Source organism: Geotrypetes seraphini, chromosome 8 (assembly GCF_902459505.1).
Source record: "Geotrypetes seraphini chromosome 8, aGeoSer1.1, whole genome shotgun sequence".
Taxonomy (NCBI): domain Eukaryota; kingdom Metazoa; phylum Chordata; class Amphibia; order Gymnophiona; family Dermophiidae; genus Geotrypetes; species Geotrypetes seraphini.
In genome coordinates, this window is record NC_047091.1 from 20,341,792 (window position 1) to 20,358,370 (window position 16,579).

The 16,579-nt window shown below is 44.9% G+C and overlaps 1 protein-coding gene across 2 annotated transcripts in view; it reads right to left on the reverse strand.

The window, feature by feature from the left end:
- Positions 1–16,579, reverse strand: part of SH3D21 (SH3 domain containing 21) — an 89,893-nt gene that overhangs the window by 47,388 nt on the left and 25,926 nt on the right. For both annotated transcript variants that reach the window (XM_033955882.1, XM_033955883.1), the window contains exons 3-4: positions 15,333–15,399; positions 1,987–2,099 (exon numbers count right to left, since the gene is read on the reverse strand). In XM_033955882.1, coding sequence (XP_033811773.1) covers positions 1,987–2,099; positions 15,333–15,399 — 180 coding nt within the window. The remainder of the gene's footprint in view (positions 1–1,986; positions 2,100–15,332; positions 15,400–16,579) is intronic.

Consider the following 16,579-nt stretch of genomic DNA (forward strand, 5'->3'; position numbering starts at 1 on the left):
CTGCACAAAAAGGGTTGCAGGGCAGAGGCTGCAAACTACAGACCGGTGAGTCTCACATCAATAGTATGCAAACTCATGGAAACACTAATCAAACGTAAATTAGATGCAATCTTGGATGAGGAGAATCTACGGGATCCCAGTCAACATGAATCCACCAAGGGTAGGTCCTGCCAATCCAATCTCATCAGCTTCTTTGACTGGGTAACAAAACAGTTAGACTTGGGAGAATCCGTGGACGTCGTATACCTAGACTTCAGCAAAGCTTTCGATAGTGTCCCGCATCGCAGGCTGTTGAGCAAGATGAAATCAATGGGGCTGGGAGAAACACTAACTACATGGGTCAATGACTGGCTGAGTGGCAGACTTCAGAGGGTGGTAGTTAACGGTACCCTCTCTAAAACATCGGAGGTGACCAGTGGAGTACCGCAGGGCTCAGTCTTGGGCCCGCTCCTTTTCAACATATTCATAGGGAACCTAACTCAGGGGCTTCAAGGTAAGATAGCGTTATTCGCTGACAACGCCAAACTATGCAATATAGTGAGAGACGGCAATTCACCCGATAGTATGACACAGGACCTACATTTGTTGGAGCTTTGGTCCTCGACCTGGCAGCTGGGCTTCAATGCTAAGAAATGCAAGATCATGCACCTCGTCAGCAGAAATCCATGCAGAACTTACACCTTGAATGGTGAGACGTTAGCTAGAACTTCAACAAAACGAGACTTGGGAGTGATCATCAGCGCAGACATGAAAACTGCTGATCATGTGGAGAAGGCTTCATCTAAGGCAAGACAGTTGTTAGGTTGCATCCGCAGGAGTTTCGTCAGCCGGAAGCCTGAAGTCATAATGCCATTATACAGAACATGGTGAGACCTCATTTGGAATACTGTGTGCAATTCTGGAGGCCATACTACCGAAAAGATGTGCTGAGAGTAGAGTCGGTGCAACGGATGGCCACCAGGATGGTCTCGGGGCTCAAGGATCTATCGTACGAGGAAAGGCTGAAAAATTTGCGGCTGTACTCACTCGAGGAACGTAGGGAGAGAGGAGACATGATTGAGACATTTAAGTATATTACCAGCCGTATCGAGATGGAAGAAGAGATTCTCTTTCTCAAAGGACCCTCAGCCACAAGAGGGCATCCGCTCAAACTCAGGGGCGGGAAATTTCATGGCGACACCAGGAAATATTTCTTCACCGAGAGAGTGGTTGATCCTTGGAACGAGCTCCCGGTGCAGGTGATCGAGGCAAACAGCGTGCAAGAATTTAAGAGCAAATGGAATGCCCAGTGGGATCCCTTAGAGGGTTAAGCCAAGGGAACCTGTCACCAGGAGTGGGATCCCTAGGATAGTAGACTTGGGGATGGGTCAGTAGAGTGGGCAGACCTGATGGGCTATGGCCCTTATCTGCCGTCATCTTCTATGTTTCTATGTTACATGCATTCAGAATGAGGACTTGAAATAACATCTAAGTTATAAGAGGTCTCTTTACTGAGAATTATGCATATTTCTGATACTTCAACCTCATTATAGATTCTGGGGATCAGTTCTATCTTTAATTTGGGTTACTGTTTATATGTTCAAAATAATTGGGCTAATAAATTAAACTATTTATAATTTAAAGCACTTTTAGGTGCAAAAGAAAAATTGTTGACTAAAGGCATTATAAGTTATCCTTTAGACCCCCATTTGGCTAGTTTGTACATATTTAAATGTGGGTTGGATAATCTATAAACTGATCCGTGTATGTAGTTTGAACTCCTTGAGTTTTGGCCAGGTGCTAGTGACCTGTATTGTCCATCGTAAGAACTGGCTATTAGGCTTGATGGACCATTGGTTTGACCCAATAAGGTTATTCTTATGTTCTTATGACTTGTCTGGGCCACCATCCTATCGACCCTCTCCCCCTCCCCCATTTTAAAGCAGGAAAACTCCATCCTTTTGAATGCATGTTCAGATTTCACTGGTCGCTCATGCCTTCCTTTACCTCATGAAGCACTTCAACGATATCTCCAGCAATCAGCTCCAGTTCATCTGGCTTCTCTGGGCTGTAGGAAAATTTTGCCTTACACCATCGCTGCTGTTTTTTTACTGTCTGAACTGAAAATGGGAAGAGAAAACAGTACTTAAGAGTGGAATACCAAATCATCAATGATATTAAATGAAGGCGGTCAACAAATGCTGTAAGTGCCACTGTAAGGCAGGCTTTTCAGCAATTGTTTGATTCGATTCAGCCTACTCAATCGATTTTTCAATTCAATTTGCTTTTCCTGCCCAATCAGGCATTTTTTTCAAATGCCCTAATGCGTTTATTACGTAGCCTCTTCACCCACCCCACACCCCTTTGTCCTCTCCAACCCCACGCCTGTGCTGTGGTGTAAACAAAATAAACAAAAAAGACTTTTCCTCACACTTGTCTAATACCAGTTCTGACATATTGTAATCACAAAATCGAAAAAATTATTTTTTCTACCTTTTGTGGTCTGGTCAATTTATTATTCAAATCATGTTGGTCTCAGGCTCTGGTTTCTGTTTGTCTTCTGTTAACTCACTCACCAGGGTCTCCTGTCCATTTGATGTTTTCTTCTTTTTCTGTGCTCACCATCCATCTCTGAACCTTCCCTTCCACTGCCATATCCAACATTTCTTCCCCACTGTCTACCATCTCTCTTTTCTCTCTCCCTTTGCCTTCTGCTCTGGGTGAAACCTCTATATTCCCCTCCATGCAGCGCCTCTCCCTTCCTCCCTCCATTATCATATGCAACATTTCTTTCTCTCTCCCAATGCACCATCTCTCCCTGCCCCCTATTTCCACCCTATGTCTCATCTCCATGTATGTCTCCCTCCCCTCCACCATATGCACAATTTCTCCCTCACACCCCTTTTTACTTTTTTTTTGCCTCTCCCTTCCTCTCCTCCATCCCATGACCAACAATTCTCTCTCTCCCCCTATGCAACATCTTACCATCCCTCCTTCTTAACCCCCTGTGTAGCAGTTTTCTATGTCTCTCAACCCCCTATGTGGCACTTCCCGACTGACCCCCGCACTGTGAGATCTGACAAACCATTGGGCCTCCTACAGCAGCAGCAGCGGCGATGACTGGCAGGCAGAGCAGTGCTCTGAACAAGCTATTCAAGGCCTGTATGTCAGGGCTTCCCTCTGCCACATCATCAGTGACAAGGCAGAGGGAATGCCCCAGCGGGGTAGGCCGCGAGTAGCCTGCTCAGCGTGCTGCAACTACCCACCAGTCATCGCCGCTGCTGCTTTAGCAGGCCCTGGAGGTATGTCAGGCCTCACCGGGGAGGAGGGTTGGTCACTGAATCGGTGAGTCCAATTCGTGGGGAAAAAGAATCGATTCGAATTGATTCACCAAAGTTAATCGGCGAATCTGCTTGCCATTCCCTCTGTAGTCTTTTACCCTCTCTACCTCATCGTTCCCTCTGTAATTCCATACCCAAACATATATAGATCTCCCATTTGTCCTATATGTCTGTCATAATTAGATTGTAAGCTCTTTTGAGCAGGGACCATCTCTTTCATGGTTAATGTACAGCGCTGTGTGCATCCGGTAGCACTATAGAAAAAAGAAATAGTCGCAGAGGAAAGGAAGTGGGCCAGAATGATGAATTTTATGCTTATACCTTTAACATATGGATCTGGAATGGCTGAGTTTCGCCCCTACAACCCCTACCAATTTCTGCTCTGGGCCTCACCATGTCTAACAATGGCTCAGGCTTCCTCAGCAAGAGCCGGACTCGAATGAGAGCTCTGAATCCGTAGGGAAAGGCTCTGTTTGGGTTCTGATAACAACCACAACAGTGTTTTGAGCTTCGCAGTGGGAACGGTACGCGCGTGGAGTCTTGCGAGGAGGAGGAGTACGTGTCCAATCATAAACCCCACCCTCGGACATTTTTCAAATGATGCCCCCCCCCCCCCCAAGCCTAAGACCGTGGTCGTGAATGCTGCAATTCTAGATGGACCAGCCAAAGTTCTTGAGTCCAGTAACGCTGTTGGAATTTAAGTTGCGTGGCCTGATCCATACGCCTAGTCTTGTGAAATGGGACTGTTTCAAGTTGGCCCAGTTGCCAGGAGCTAGCGCTGAGGGTGGCTTCTCTAATAAAAGAAGGTTTCCTACGCTTTGCATTTGCACACTTCCTGGCACTAGGTTCAGAGCGTTCTCGTTCAGCCCTGCAATGTTTAGGTGGCACACCCACGCAGACCGTATCAGAGACCTTTCCAAACGGTTTAGCCTGGCATGCTGCCCAGAATTCTTTGCTTTTCAGTGCCTGTGTTCCTGCTTCCTGCACTCTGCTATAACATAGAAACATAGAAAGATGACGGCAGATAAGGGCTACAGCCCATCAAGTCTGCCCACACTATTGACCCACCCTCTTAAGTCTACTGACCCCCCTAAGTATAATTGTAATTATACTGTCACTCTACTGACCCGCTCATTCAAGTCCATACTCTAGTGACCCTATCCCTTGGCATGACCCTCGTAGGGATCCCACATAGGTATCCCATTTGTTCTTGAAGTCTGGGATGCTGCGTGCCTCGACCAACTGCACTGGAAGCTTGTTCCAATGCTCGATCACTCTCTCCGTGAAGAAGTACTTCCTGGCGTCTCCACGAAACTTCCCTCCCCTGAGTTTGAGCGGATGTCCTCTTGTGGTCCTGAGCCCCCTCCTTCCACTGTACCCAGCGCTTCACCTTCTCTGCTGGGAACAGCTGCCAGATCTCCCTTACTACTATAAGAACATAAGACTAGCCATATTGGGTCGGACCAATGGTCCATCGAGCCCAGTAGCCCATTCTCACGGTAGCCAATCCAGGTCACTAGTACCTGGCCAAAACCCAAGGAGTAGCAACATTCCAGAATCTCAAAGAATAACAATATTCCGGAACTGCAAAGAGTAGCAACATTCCATGCTACCGATCCAGGGCAAGCTAGTGGTTTTCCCCGTGTCTTTCTCAATAACAGACAATGGACTTTTCCTCCATAAACTTGTCCAAACTTTTCTTAAAACCAGATATGCTATCCGCTCTTACCACATCCTCTGGCAATGTGTTCCAGTGCTTAACTATTCTCTGACTGAAAAAAAATTTCCTCCAATTGGTTTTACAAAGTATTTCCCTGTAACTTCATCGAGTGTCCCCTAGTCATTGTAATTTCTGATGGAGTGAAAAATCGATCCACTTGTACCCGTTCCACTCCACTCAGGATTTTGTAGACTTCAATCCTATCTCCCCTCAGCCGTCTCTTTTCCAAGCTGAAGAGCCCTAACCTCTCCAGTCTTTCCTCATACGAGAAGAGCTCCATCCCCTTTACCATCTTGGTCGCTCTTCTTTGAACCTTTTCTAGCGCCACTATATCTTTCTTGAGATAAAGAGACCAGAATTGTATGCAATACTCCAGATGAGGTCACACCATGGAGCGATAGAGGGGCATTATGACATTCTTAGTCTTCTTAACCATCCCTTTTTAAATAATTCCTAGCATCCTATTTGCTTTTTTGGCTGCCGCCACACATTGGGCGGAAGGTTTCATCGTATTATCTACAATGATACCCAGATCCTTTTCTTGGGCACTAACCCCCAAGGTGGACCTTAGCATCCGGTAACTGACTTGGGTTATTCTTCCCAATGTGCATCACCTTACCAGTTCCTACCAAATTTCCAGCAAAAGATCAAATTCAGTTATTACATTCCAATTTGCTGATTTCATGTTTACATCATTTATTGCATTTATGTTGGACCATTTTCCTATTGTTATGCTGTTAACAAAATTGTAAGTTTTATGTTCAACTGAACTTGCTGTACACGGCCTTGGGTGAACCTCTCCATAAAGACAGTTTAATAAATCCCAATAAATAAATAAAGATCTCAGAATTAAATGTATGGATCTTTAGGCTATTGTTTGCATGCTGAATTTCATTTTTCTGGATTTGTAAGTGCTTTACAGTCAAATTAATTGGTGGCACTTCTTTTTGGAACAAAAGTAGTTTTTTTCTCCTGAGAAGAAGCAGTTTTGCGGTCTTTTCATCCTCTCAAGCCTGACCCTGACAAGTTGTGTGTTTCTAGATACAAGAATAAGGGACGTTGTTACCCCGTGAAATTCAGTGATGTCAGAGATAGCAGACACTGATGCGGGCAGCAAGTTTGTGATACTGTTCGGGCTGTGAAAATTAAAGAGGTATTACATATTACTAACAATAGCTCTGCAAGCTCATTTTTCAACTCTATCAGCACTCTGGGATGTATGCCATCTGGCCTAGGTGATTTGTTGCTAATCAATGTGTCAAATTGATTCATTAGATCTTCCAGCGTTACAGAGATTTGTTTGAGTTTCTCCATTTCATCAGAATTGAATACCATTTCTGGCACGGTAACTCTCCCACATCTTCCTCAGTGAAGACCGAGGCAAAGAATTAATTTAATCTCTCCACTATGGCCTTGTCTTCCCCGAGATCCCCTTTTATCCCTCGGTCATCTAACAGTCCAGCTGATTCTCTTCCTGGCTTCTTGCTTTTAACATACCTAACAAAGTTTTTACTGTATGTTTTTGCTTCTAGCGCAATCTTCTATTCAAGGTCTCTCTTTGATTTCCTTATTAGGGCCATGCATTTGGCTTGACATTCCTTGTGCTGTTTACAATTATTTTCAGTCCGATCCTTCTTCCACTTTCTGAAGAATTCTCTTTTAGCTCTAACCATGCTTGCTGCCATTTGGTCTTCCTTTCTCCTTTTTTAATACATGAAATACATTTAGGGCTCCTTTTATCAAGGCGCGCTACGGGGGTTAGCGCGTCAGACATTTCATCACGTGCTAACTCCTGCGGCAAGCCAAAAAACTAACGCCTCGTCAATGGAGGCGTTAGTGGCTAGCACGGCAGGCGGGTTTAATGCACGGTATTCGGCGCATTAAACCCCTACCGCACCTTGGTAAAAGGAGCCCTTAGTCTGGGCTTCCAGGATAGTATTTTTGAAAAACATCCACACCTGACAAATATTTTTGACCTTTGCAGCTACTCCTCTAAGTTTCGTTTTTTACCATTCTCCTCAGGTTATTATAATCTCCTTTTTTGAAGTTAGATTTCCTATGTGAACTTATTCCAGGGTTTATATCAAACCTGATCATCTTATGATCACCGTTACCAATCTAACTATGCACTGGGTGAAAAATATTTTCTCCTATTTGTTATAAACATAAATCTGATTTCATCTAGCCCTGTGCAGAAGAGAGTTGTAGAAAAATACTCCAAATGAATCACACTGAGGAACTGAAGATAAACAGACCAGTCAATGAAAAGTATGACATCCCAGTCCAACTGCGTGGTACCAGGGGGACATCTGTCATCTACTCGCTGTGGAACTGAATCAATGATTCTCCTAGGACAAGCAGGATGAGTCAGCCACATATGGGTGTTGTCCCAACACCTCCCAATTTGCGGATAAGCTCTCCAATAGCTCAGAGAGATTTTTTTTTTTTTTTTTTTTCTCTGAGCACGTGCAGTGCCCGGGCCCCACTGGGCATGCCCGAGCCCTACCCATTTCCCCCTGCTTCCCCCTAATCCCCAGTCTTTAGTTTCCGCCCGTTCCCATCGGTCGGATTTTTCTACAGCTCTCCATTACAACTTTTCTACTCATCAACTTGAAGATGCCTGAATCATCTAAAGAAACAACTGGGATGCAGGAGGAGGATGAACACACTGGATCCTCATGAATTGTGCGCCCACTGATTGGATCAGGCGCTCGAGGTTTCCGTGTGGCTTGCATTGTGCGCACATGTCACAACGTGCACGCAAGCTAAGGAAGAGGGCACTGAGAGACTTCATGAAGAGAAGTGAGGCCCGAGAATCTTCCTCCAGCAGCCATCCTCATCGGAGCGTAGCAGCGGGGGATCCACAGACGAATCCGGTGAGGAGCCTCCAGGACATCCTGGCTCAGTCAACCCCCCCGACTGCAACTTGCCCGGTCGAGAAATCTCTCCCGGAGGTCCTGCATGCTGTCGCTAGCCGCCAGCCCCTGCAGGAAGCCGATAGGAGTCTCACCAGACCGAGAGATCTCTCCAGGAGTTCCTGCATGTTGCTGCTTACAGCCAGCCTCCGCAGGGCATGAAGAGAAGTGAGGCCCGAGAATCTTCCTCCAGCAGCCATCCTCATCAGAATGCAGCAGCGGGGGATCCACAAGCTACAGTGGCAAGGAGCCTCCAGGATGCCCTGGCTCAGCTAATCCCCCCGCCTGCACTTGGCCCGGTAGAGAAATATCTCCCGGAGTCCCTGCATGTTGCCGCTTAGAACCAGCCTCTGCAGGGCAGCCGATAGGAGTCTCGCCACACCGAGAGATCTCTCCAGGAGTTCCAGGTGATGTACGGAGGCAGATGGGCCCTCTGCCTAAAGCAGAATAGTCACTTTCCCTCCAAAATGGCAGTTCTTGGCCATGTCTGGGAGGCACTCCAACAGGTCTAATTTTCAGGACATTCCTATGACTAGGCATGAAATAGGTGTGAAGATCTTGGAGAGCCAGTATATGCAAATCTAATCTAATGTTTCATTTTATATACCAAGGGCTCAACTCGGTTAACAAGATATTAATAAATTATACGAGAGATTAGAACAGAAACTATATCTTGTAGGCCAAAATTTTTTATCTTTTATGGCTGATTGTTTGAAAAAGAAGAATCATTAGGAAATTTCGGAAACAAATGTGTCTTCAATGCTTTACGAAAAGTGGGTAGATGAGAGAACTCTAATTATAGAAGGAAGGTCATTCCAAACTTTTACGAATAAAAAAGAAAATGATCGACAGAAATTGGTCATAGTTTTTATTTCTTTAACAGTGGGAAAGCAAGTTTATATTTCTGAGAGCTCCTAGAATTAGAGATTTCTTGTGAATTAAATGAGGAACCAAAGGAGAAAAAAATACCATATAGGATTTTGAAAATTACAGTTGCACACTTAAATTGGATCCTCCAGTAGACAGGAAGCCAGTGAAGGGATCTCAGTAAAGGTGTCACATGGTCATATTTATGTTTCCCGTATATCGATTTAGCCGCCGTATTCTGGATAAATTGTAACCTCTTCAGATTACATTTATTTAAACAAGCATAAAGCGAGTTGCCTTAGACCAACTGAGATTAAATAATGGCCTGAACCAAAACTGCAAAATGTTGCTGGAAAAAAGATGCATTAGGGATATTTAAAAAAAAACAAGCGGTTAGATGTGGATTGAGGGAAGTATGATTCTCTTCTACCTCCAATTGTGTCCAGTGGTGTGGCATCTTCAGTGGGTAATGGTCACTGGGTCTTGGTACCCGAAGGCTGAAGAATCTTTCTTAACAGTGGCTGCACTTAAGCAACCTTTGGAACATTCTGTTAGTTCCTCTTGGGTTGTTGTTTTTGTTGGGTTTTTGTTTTTTTTTGCAAGGTTTTGACATAACGCATGCTATGTGAAATTAGTTTCTAAGCATCTGCACAGGGGATGAAAGTTAAATACGGTATAAGCTGGTGTTTTCCTTAGAACAAGTAGTGCTGTGAAGTAGTTTCTCCTTGCAACAAAACAGCTGGCTATGGGTAAGAATGAGACCTTTGGGCTATTTATGGGTAACGTCTTGCTAAAGTCTGTGCAGTTTACCTGTTTCTGCATTAGTCTGTTACTGCACAGAGGAAATGGAGCAAGAAGCCTGAGATGTGTTCTGGCAGCTGGTATCAGCAAATGGTAGGAGTGTTTAATGTTTAACACTTTATATTTACTGTATGCTTTGAAATAACACGTATTGTAGCTTTTCTTGATGTTTCTGCAGCTTTCAATGGTTTTACATTTGATTTTGATATCCAGACTTCAGGATTTTGTCACCGATTCTCATGTCCTAAGGTGGCTCTGATCTGATGCTTTGCTGTATGCGCTATCCACGGGAGTCTGCCTGTTTCTCATTCATTTGATCTTTGCCCACACCTTGCATGTGATTGTTCGAGAACACTATGGCAGGTTCATTTTATTCTGAAATGATATACATTTCTCCCTCCGTATTCGCTGTGATGGGGGATTAACAGAACTGCAAATACAGAAAAAACGCGAATAACTTTTTGATATGTTATTCGCTATTAAAAACCATCGTGAATACGGTGAAACCTGGCCTGTTCCTGAAGGAGAGGCAAACCACGGTGAAGAAAGTGCTGGGAATCAGCGATTTTCTCTGTAAACACTTGAAAAACCGTGAATAATTGAAACCGCGAATGCTGAAACCGTGAATATGGAGGGAGAAGTGTAGTTTTCTACCAAATCATGGGAGTGTCAAGCATAATTAAAACATATGGAAGACTTCTGAGGCCAATGCTCGAAGCCGAGCACAAACGTATAAAACGCAAAAGAACCGTAAAGAGAAAAAAAAAAAAAAAAGAGAGAGAGAGGCAATGCAGTTAATTTGCACTAACAAACCAAAAGTAAGGGGAGGACCATGGCTGCCCTATTGTTTATTGAATGCTTCCATACTGCTGCTAATGACTGAGGGAGTCAATTCAGAGCTTCGGTAAAGGTGTTACAATACAGAGTTAGTGTTTTCTGAGCTGGCCCTCAATACAGCCCTCTTAAACCGTAATCAATCCTCATATCTACTTGTACATACCTATATAAAGTATATCATATATTTATGTGCAGAAAGGTTTTGCGGTAAGTGTGGCTCTTGTGCTCACGCCCAAACAAACCTGGAAGTGCAAGCACATGTCAGCGCTGTATGAAATATATGATGGATGAACCATTGGTAATTTGCTGCATTTTATTTAAATATTTATATATCACTTACAGCCTAAGTGGTTTACATTCAGGTACTCAAGCATTTTTCCCTGTCTGTCCTGGTGGGCTCACAATCTATCTAATGTACCTGGGGCAATAGGGGATTAAGTGACTTGCCCAGGAGCAGTGTGGATTTGAACCCACAACCTCAGGGTGCCGAGGCTACAGCTTTAACCACTGTGCCACTCTAGAAATCAAAATGTAGCAAAAGTGAGCCAGTATAGGACAATCGAGCCATTGTGACATCACTGATGAAGTTGGCTCTTATTGGTGGAATGAGGCATTATGATGTCACAATACCAGCTCTGGTTAACAGAGACATAAACCTTTCACACTATTTATGTATTCAATTTTCTATGCTGTTCTCTCAGGGGAGCTCAGAACGGTTTACATGAGTTTATTCAGGTACTCAAGCAATTTTCCCTGTCTGTCCCGGTGGGCTCACAATCTATCTAATATACCTAGGGCAATGGAGGGATTAAGTGACTTGCCCAGGGTCATAAGGAGCAACGTGGGTTTGAACCCACAACCTCAGGGTGCTGAGACTGTAGCTCTAACCACTGAACCACTCTAGAAATCAAAATGTAGTAAAAGGGAGCCAAGTCTAGGACAATGAAGCCATTGTGACATCACTGATGAGGTTGGCTCTTATTGGTTGAATGAGGCATTATGATGTCACAATGCCAGCTCTGGTTACCAGAGGCTAAAACTTTTCACACTCTATGTAATGTACCTGGGGCATTGGGGGGATTAAGTGACTTGCCCAGGGTCATAGGGAGCAGCGTGGGATTTGAACCCACAACCTCAGAGTGCTGAGGCTCTAGCTCTAACCACTGTGCCACACACTCCCCTTACTAATGTTGGTCTTATCTTTCGAGATATTTTGTTAAGCATCCAAATACAGCATACTAGTCATTAAGCCTGTTACATTAACGGGTGCTAGAATATATATCTGTCTGTCTTTCTGTCCCTCTCCCTGCCCCTGTGTCTTTCTTCCTTTCTTTCTGTCTCCCTCTCTCCCGCTGTCTGTCTGTCATTCTTTCCCTCCTTTTCCCTATGCAGCAGCATTTCCACCCCACTTCCATGTGCAGCAGCAACAGCATTTCCCTCCTCCCCCCTCCACTTTCCTGTGCTGAAGCAGCAGCGGTATTTCCCTTCCCCTCTAGGTCCTTGTGCAGCAATAGCAGCGTTTTCCTCCACCCTCCCTTCCCTTCTCTTACCACGATCTGGCCTGCTCCGTTCGGCCCCTCCCCCTTCTTTTACTGCATTCTGTCCTGCTTCGATCTTGCCTGCTCCGTTCGGCCCCTCCCCCTTCCCTTCCCGTGGTCTAGTCTGCTCCATGCCCCTCCCTTCCCTTATTGCGTTCCTGTGGCTAGAGTCCTTTTTTATGTCGGCCCCCCTTTCCCTTCCCGCAGGCTGACCTGCTGCGGCCGAAGGTTTTTTTTATAAGTTTAAAAGTGCCTCCGCGGCTCCTCTCACGATCCCCACCAGCGTTGGAAGCGTTCTCTGACGCTGGTGTGGCTCGTGAGAGGAGCCGACACCACAGCTTTTAATTTTTGCTTGAGGAGGTGGAGAGCAGGGAGTCCAACACTGCAGATCAGTCCTGGCGTCCACGGAGAGAGCGAGCGATATATGCGCGCATGCGCACTCCTGCCGCCACAGACCTACTGATCACAGAAGCACGCAGGTAAGAGTGCGCATGCGTGGCTAGGGTTTTATTATATAGGATAGTCCCTCTCTATTTTATATTATTTATTTTATTCATTACGAAGGTGCGCTAGCGTTTTCAGTGCACGTACCGGATTAGTGCACGCTAGCCAAAAAACTACCGCCTGCTCAGGAGGAGGCGGTAGCGGCTAGCGCACGCGGCATTTTAGCGTGCACTATTCCACGCATTAAGGCCCTAACGCGCCTTCATAAAAGGAGCCCTATGTTTAATCAGTTGATATTTACATATGTTATTATTGATCATTTTAAGTTTTATGTTGTTACTTATTGATAATTTTTATAATCTGTTTTGTTTTTCCTGCTTGACATATTAGTTTGTTTTGTCTAGTCTGACTCCTGATGCAGCCGGTTGAGTCATAAGAACATAAGAACATTAGAATTTGCCTCCACTGGGTCAGACCAAAGGTCCATCGCGCCCAGCAGTCCGCACCTGCGGCAGCCCATCAGGTCCATGACCTGTCAGGTTATCTTGATTTAGCCCTATAGCCCCCTTGTTTTTATCTATACTCTTTCCATACTTTTATCTACCCCTATCTGTATCCCTCAATCCCCTTATCCTTCAGGAATACATCCAATCCCTCTTTGAATCCCTGTAGAGTCGAGTCATTTGATTATCGCAACACCATTGTCTAATAAAGCTCGCTTTGCTATTCCCATCAGCCCACTTGGTTTGCCATCCACGCCACTGTTGCTAGCTCAATGTTTACTTCTGATGCTTTACAGCACCTTTGTTTGTGCATTGGGAGGGAATAACTGATCTCATTAACATCTATTTAATATAATTTGTGGCCATCTTTAGCACACACATTGACACCTGCGCTCCAGCCCTTTGAGCATTTGGCACACAGTAACATGTGCGCAAATCAGGTGCTAGCGTTGGTTTGGAGCATCGGCCCCTCTGTGCTAAATTGGTTTAAGACCAATGGCGTTAGCCTTGAAATAAACGCTGAACTGTTAATAATCAGGCAAAGTTCTGATCCTGCAGTTGCAGCTGGATTAGACGTGGAAAACTGTTCTTTACCAATTTATTCTGAAGTCCCTTATTTAGAGGCAATAGTTGATTAAGACTTAAGTTTCCAGCACTGGTGTGGCAGGTTATATGGAAATCTTTTTTCTATCTTGAAACTTCTTTGAAGGCTTAAGCTTGAGTTTTAGCTCTGACAAACTACTGTAATTCAATTTATCAAGGTCTTCCCAACTGCTTAGAGAAGCTATTGCAAATGGTACAGGACAAGGCCACCGGATTAGTGTCTGGGAGAGGAATGTGTGAGCCTTATGCTCCTTACATTTGTTATTACTGGAGTGGGATATTAGATTTAAGATTGTTATGTTGACTATCCATGCCCTTTACGACTGCATTGACATGGTATCATCCAATTTGAGCATTAAGATCAGCTCGATGTCCATTCACTGCATCATGCATATGCAGTAGTAGGTTCAAATATATGGAATACTCTGCTTACAGAGAAATTTGTTGGCGTTCAAGGGAAAAAAGTCAATACTTGATACGTCATTCAGGGCTTTATAATTCAGGTCAATTGCGTTTGTGTAAGGCTAAAGATATTTTTAGAAAACTGTTGAAGACACAATTGTTTGTTGATACATTTGTGAGAAAGATATGAATATAGCTTCTATGTGAGGAAGTTAGCTTGTTGTTATTTCTTAATGTGCTGTGGTGCCTCATTAAGAACATAAGAATAGCCTTACTGCTCCATCCAGACCAGTAACCCATCTTCGTAGAGGCAAATCCAAGTCACAAGTACCTGTCAAAACCCCCAAATAGTAGGAGCATTCCATGCTACCGTCCCATGTTTGTCTCAACATCAGACTATGGACTTTCCTCCAGGAACTTGTCCAAACCTTTCTTAAAACCAGCTACATTATCTGCTCTTACCACAACCTCCGGAAACGCATTCTAGAGCTTAACTATTCCCTGAGTGAAAAAATATTCCCTCCTATTGGATTTAAACATATAACTTCATAGAGTGTCCCCTAGTCTTTGTAAATCATCTTGATGCAGTAAAAAAAATCGACCCAGTTGTACCCGTTCTACACCACTCAGGATTTTGTAGACGTCAATCGTACGAGGTCCCCTCAGCCGTCTCTTTTCCAAGCAGAAGAGGCCTAACCTCTTTAGCATTTCCTCCTACGAGAGGAGTTCCATTTTGTATGTTGATTGATTGTACATGGCTTAGATTTTTTAAGCGGTTTATAAATTTTTAAATAAAATGTTGAGTAACAGTGATAACCAATTTAGTATTTTGGAGTATTGTAACGGTTAGAGCAGGAGGCCAAAAGCCAGGAAAGCCAGGGTTCAAATCCTACAGCCATTCCTTCGGATGTTGGGCAAGTCACTTCATTGCCTCTGCAACATATTTACATTATAAGCCTCTTATGCACATCAGAACTTCAGTATGGCTTGCCCTCTGCACTATCTTACCTTGTTGTAAGTACGAGATGTGTCTATATGGTCAGTATTGATAGTTTTATGGTCTTTTAAATTTTTTTATGATTATTCTTTAAGTTTTATTGGAACTGCCTAGAACCATTTCTGATTGGCAATTTGCAAAGTGTTTTGAATTAAATATCAAGAGAGTGAAAAATATACTACATATTTGGATCATTAAATAAATGTTCTGCCAGCAGTGAGCTCTTACATAATGAAAAAAAACCCCACATTTATGTCCTCTCGGTCTCTTCCAGACTACAATAGAGCATCTACCTGAAAATATAATTCGGACTCCTGTATGCATTTCCCATCCTTGAGTACAAACTGTCCACAGCAGACCTACATCCCTGGGCTATTTCACTTACCCTTTGGCTTTCTGATGGATCGTGGGTATTTCTGACCTCCGTCACCCATAAAAGAAGCTGGGATTTCCTGTACCGAGGACAAGATACAAAGGGGTTTTAGTTGTGTGCTAAGAGTTCAGCTAAACAGCACCTGATCACTGTGGCGAGAGGGAGATAAAAAAAGAAGAGGAAGGATACAGAAAGTTGTCATGGCATTAACACACTTCGGCTATTGCTAGGATTTCCCTTTCAGTCTACAGCAAAACCTCAGGAGGTTGGCATATCCTCCCAGCAAGAAAAGCTTCAATGCGGAAAGGCACAAGGGATGGGAGATTCGGCTGCATGGGAACGAGGATCACAGGAATCCCCCCCTAACCCATGGGACTCCCACGGGGACCCCCCTCTGGCCCACGGGACTCCCACGGGGACCCCCTTCTAGCCAATGGGACTCCCTCGGGGATGGAAGGCTTTGGAAGCAGGGTTCGTCCATATAATATAATGGACACGTAAGCCTTAGTAAAAGAGGGGGTTTATAAGTTAATTACCTGAACAGAAAACAAAAAAAGGGTTCCACCAAAGAGATTCCACAAGGAAAACAGCAGCACAAACACAAAAGAAACTGTGGAATTGATGATCCTGTCAGAAGTAATTGCTGCTTTTTATGGGGACGGGTGGGATGGAGGTAATTCCTTGCGGGGACAGGTGGGGATGGAGAGGATCCTGGCAGGAACGGGTGGGAACGGAGAGGATCCTGGCGGTAACGGGTGGGAACGGAGAGGATCCTGGCAGGAACGGGTGGGAACGGAGAGGATCCTGACGGGGACGAGTGGGGATGGAGAGGATCCTGGCAGGGATGGGTGGGAACGGAGAGGATCCGGAAGGGGACTGAGAGGATCCTGGCGGGGACGGAGAGGATCCTGGCGGGGACAGGTGGGGATGGGTGGGATTTCTGTCCCCGTGCAACTCTCTACTGCACACATCTGAAAACTTTCCTCCGGTTACAAACCCAGAGCAGTCTCTCGTTGCACCTAGGGTTACCAGACGTCCGAATTTCCCCGGACATGTCTGGGGGTCTGGACGTCTTTTCAAAACCTAGCACTTTGTCCGGGCTTTGAAAAGTTTTCCTTCATGCGGGATGTGCTGCCCGACGAGAACAGGCAGCGGGGGGCGGGACTGGGGCGGGTTTCGGGGGCATGACGAGGCAGAACCTAGGCGTGACGGGGCGGGGATGGATGAGACTGGGCGGGCATGGGAGTGGGTCTAGAGGT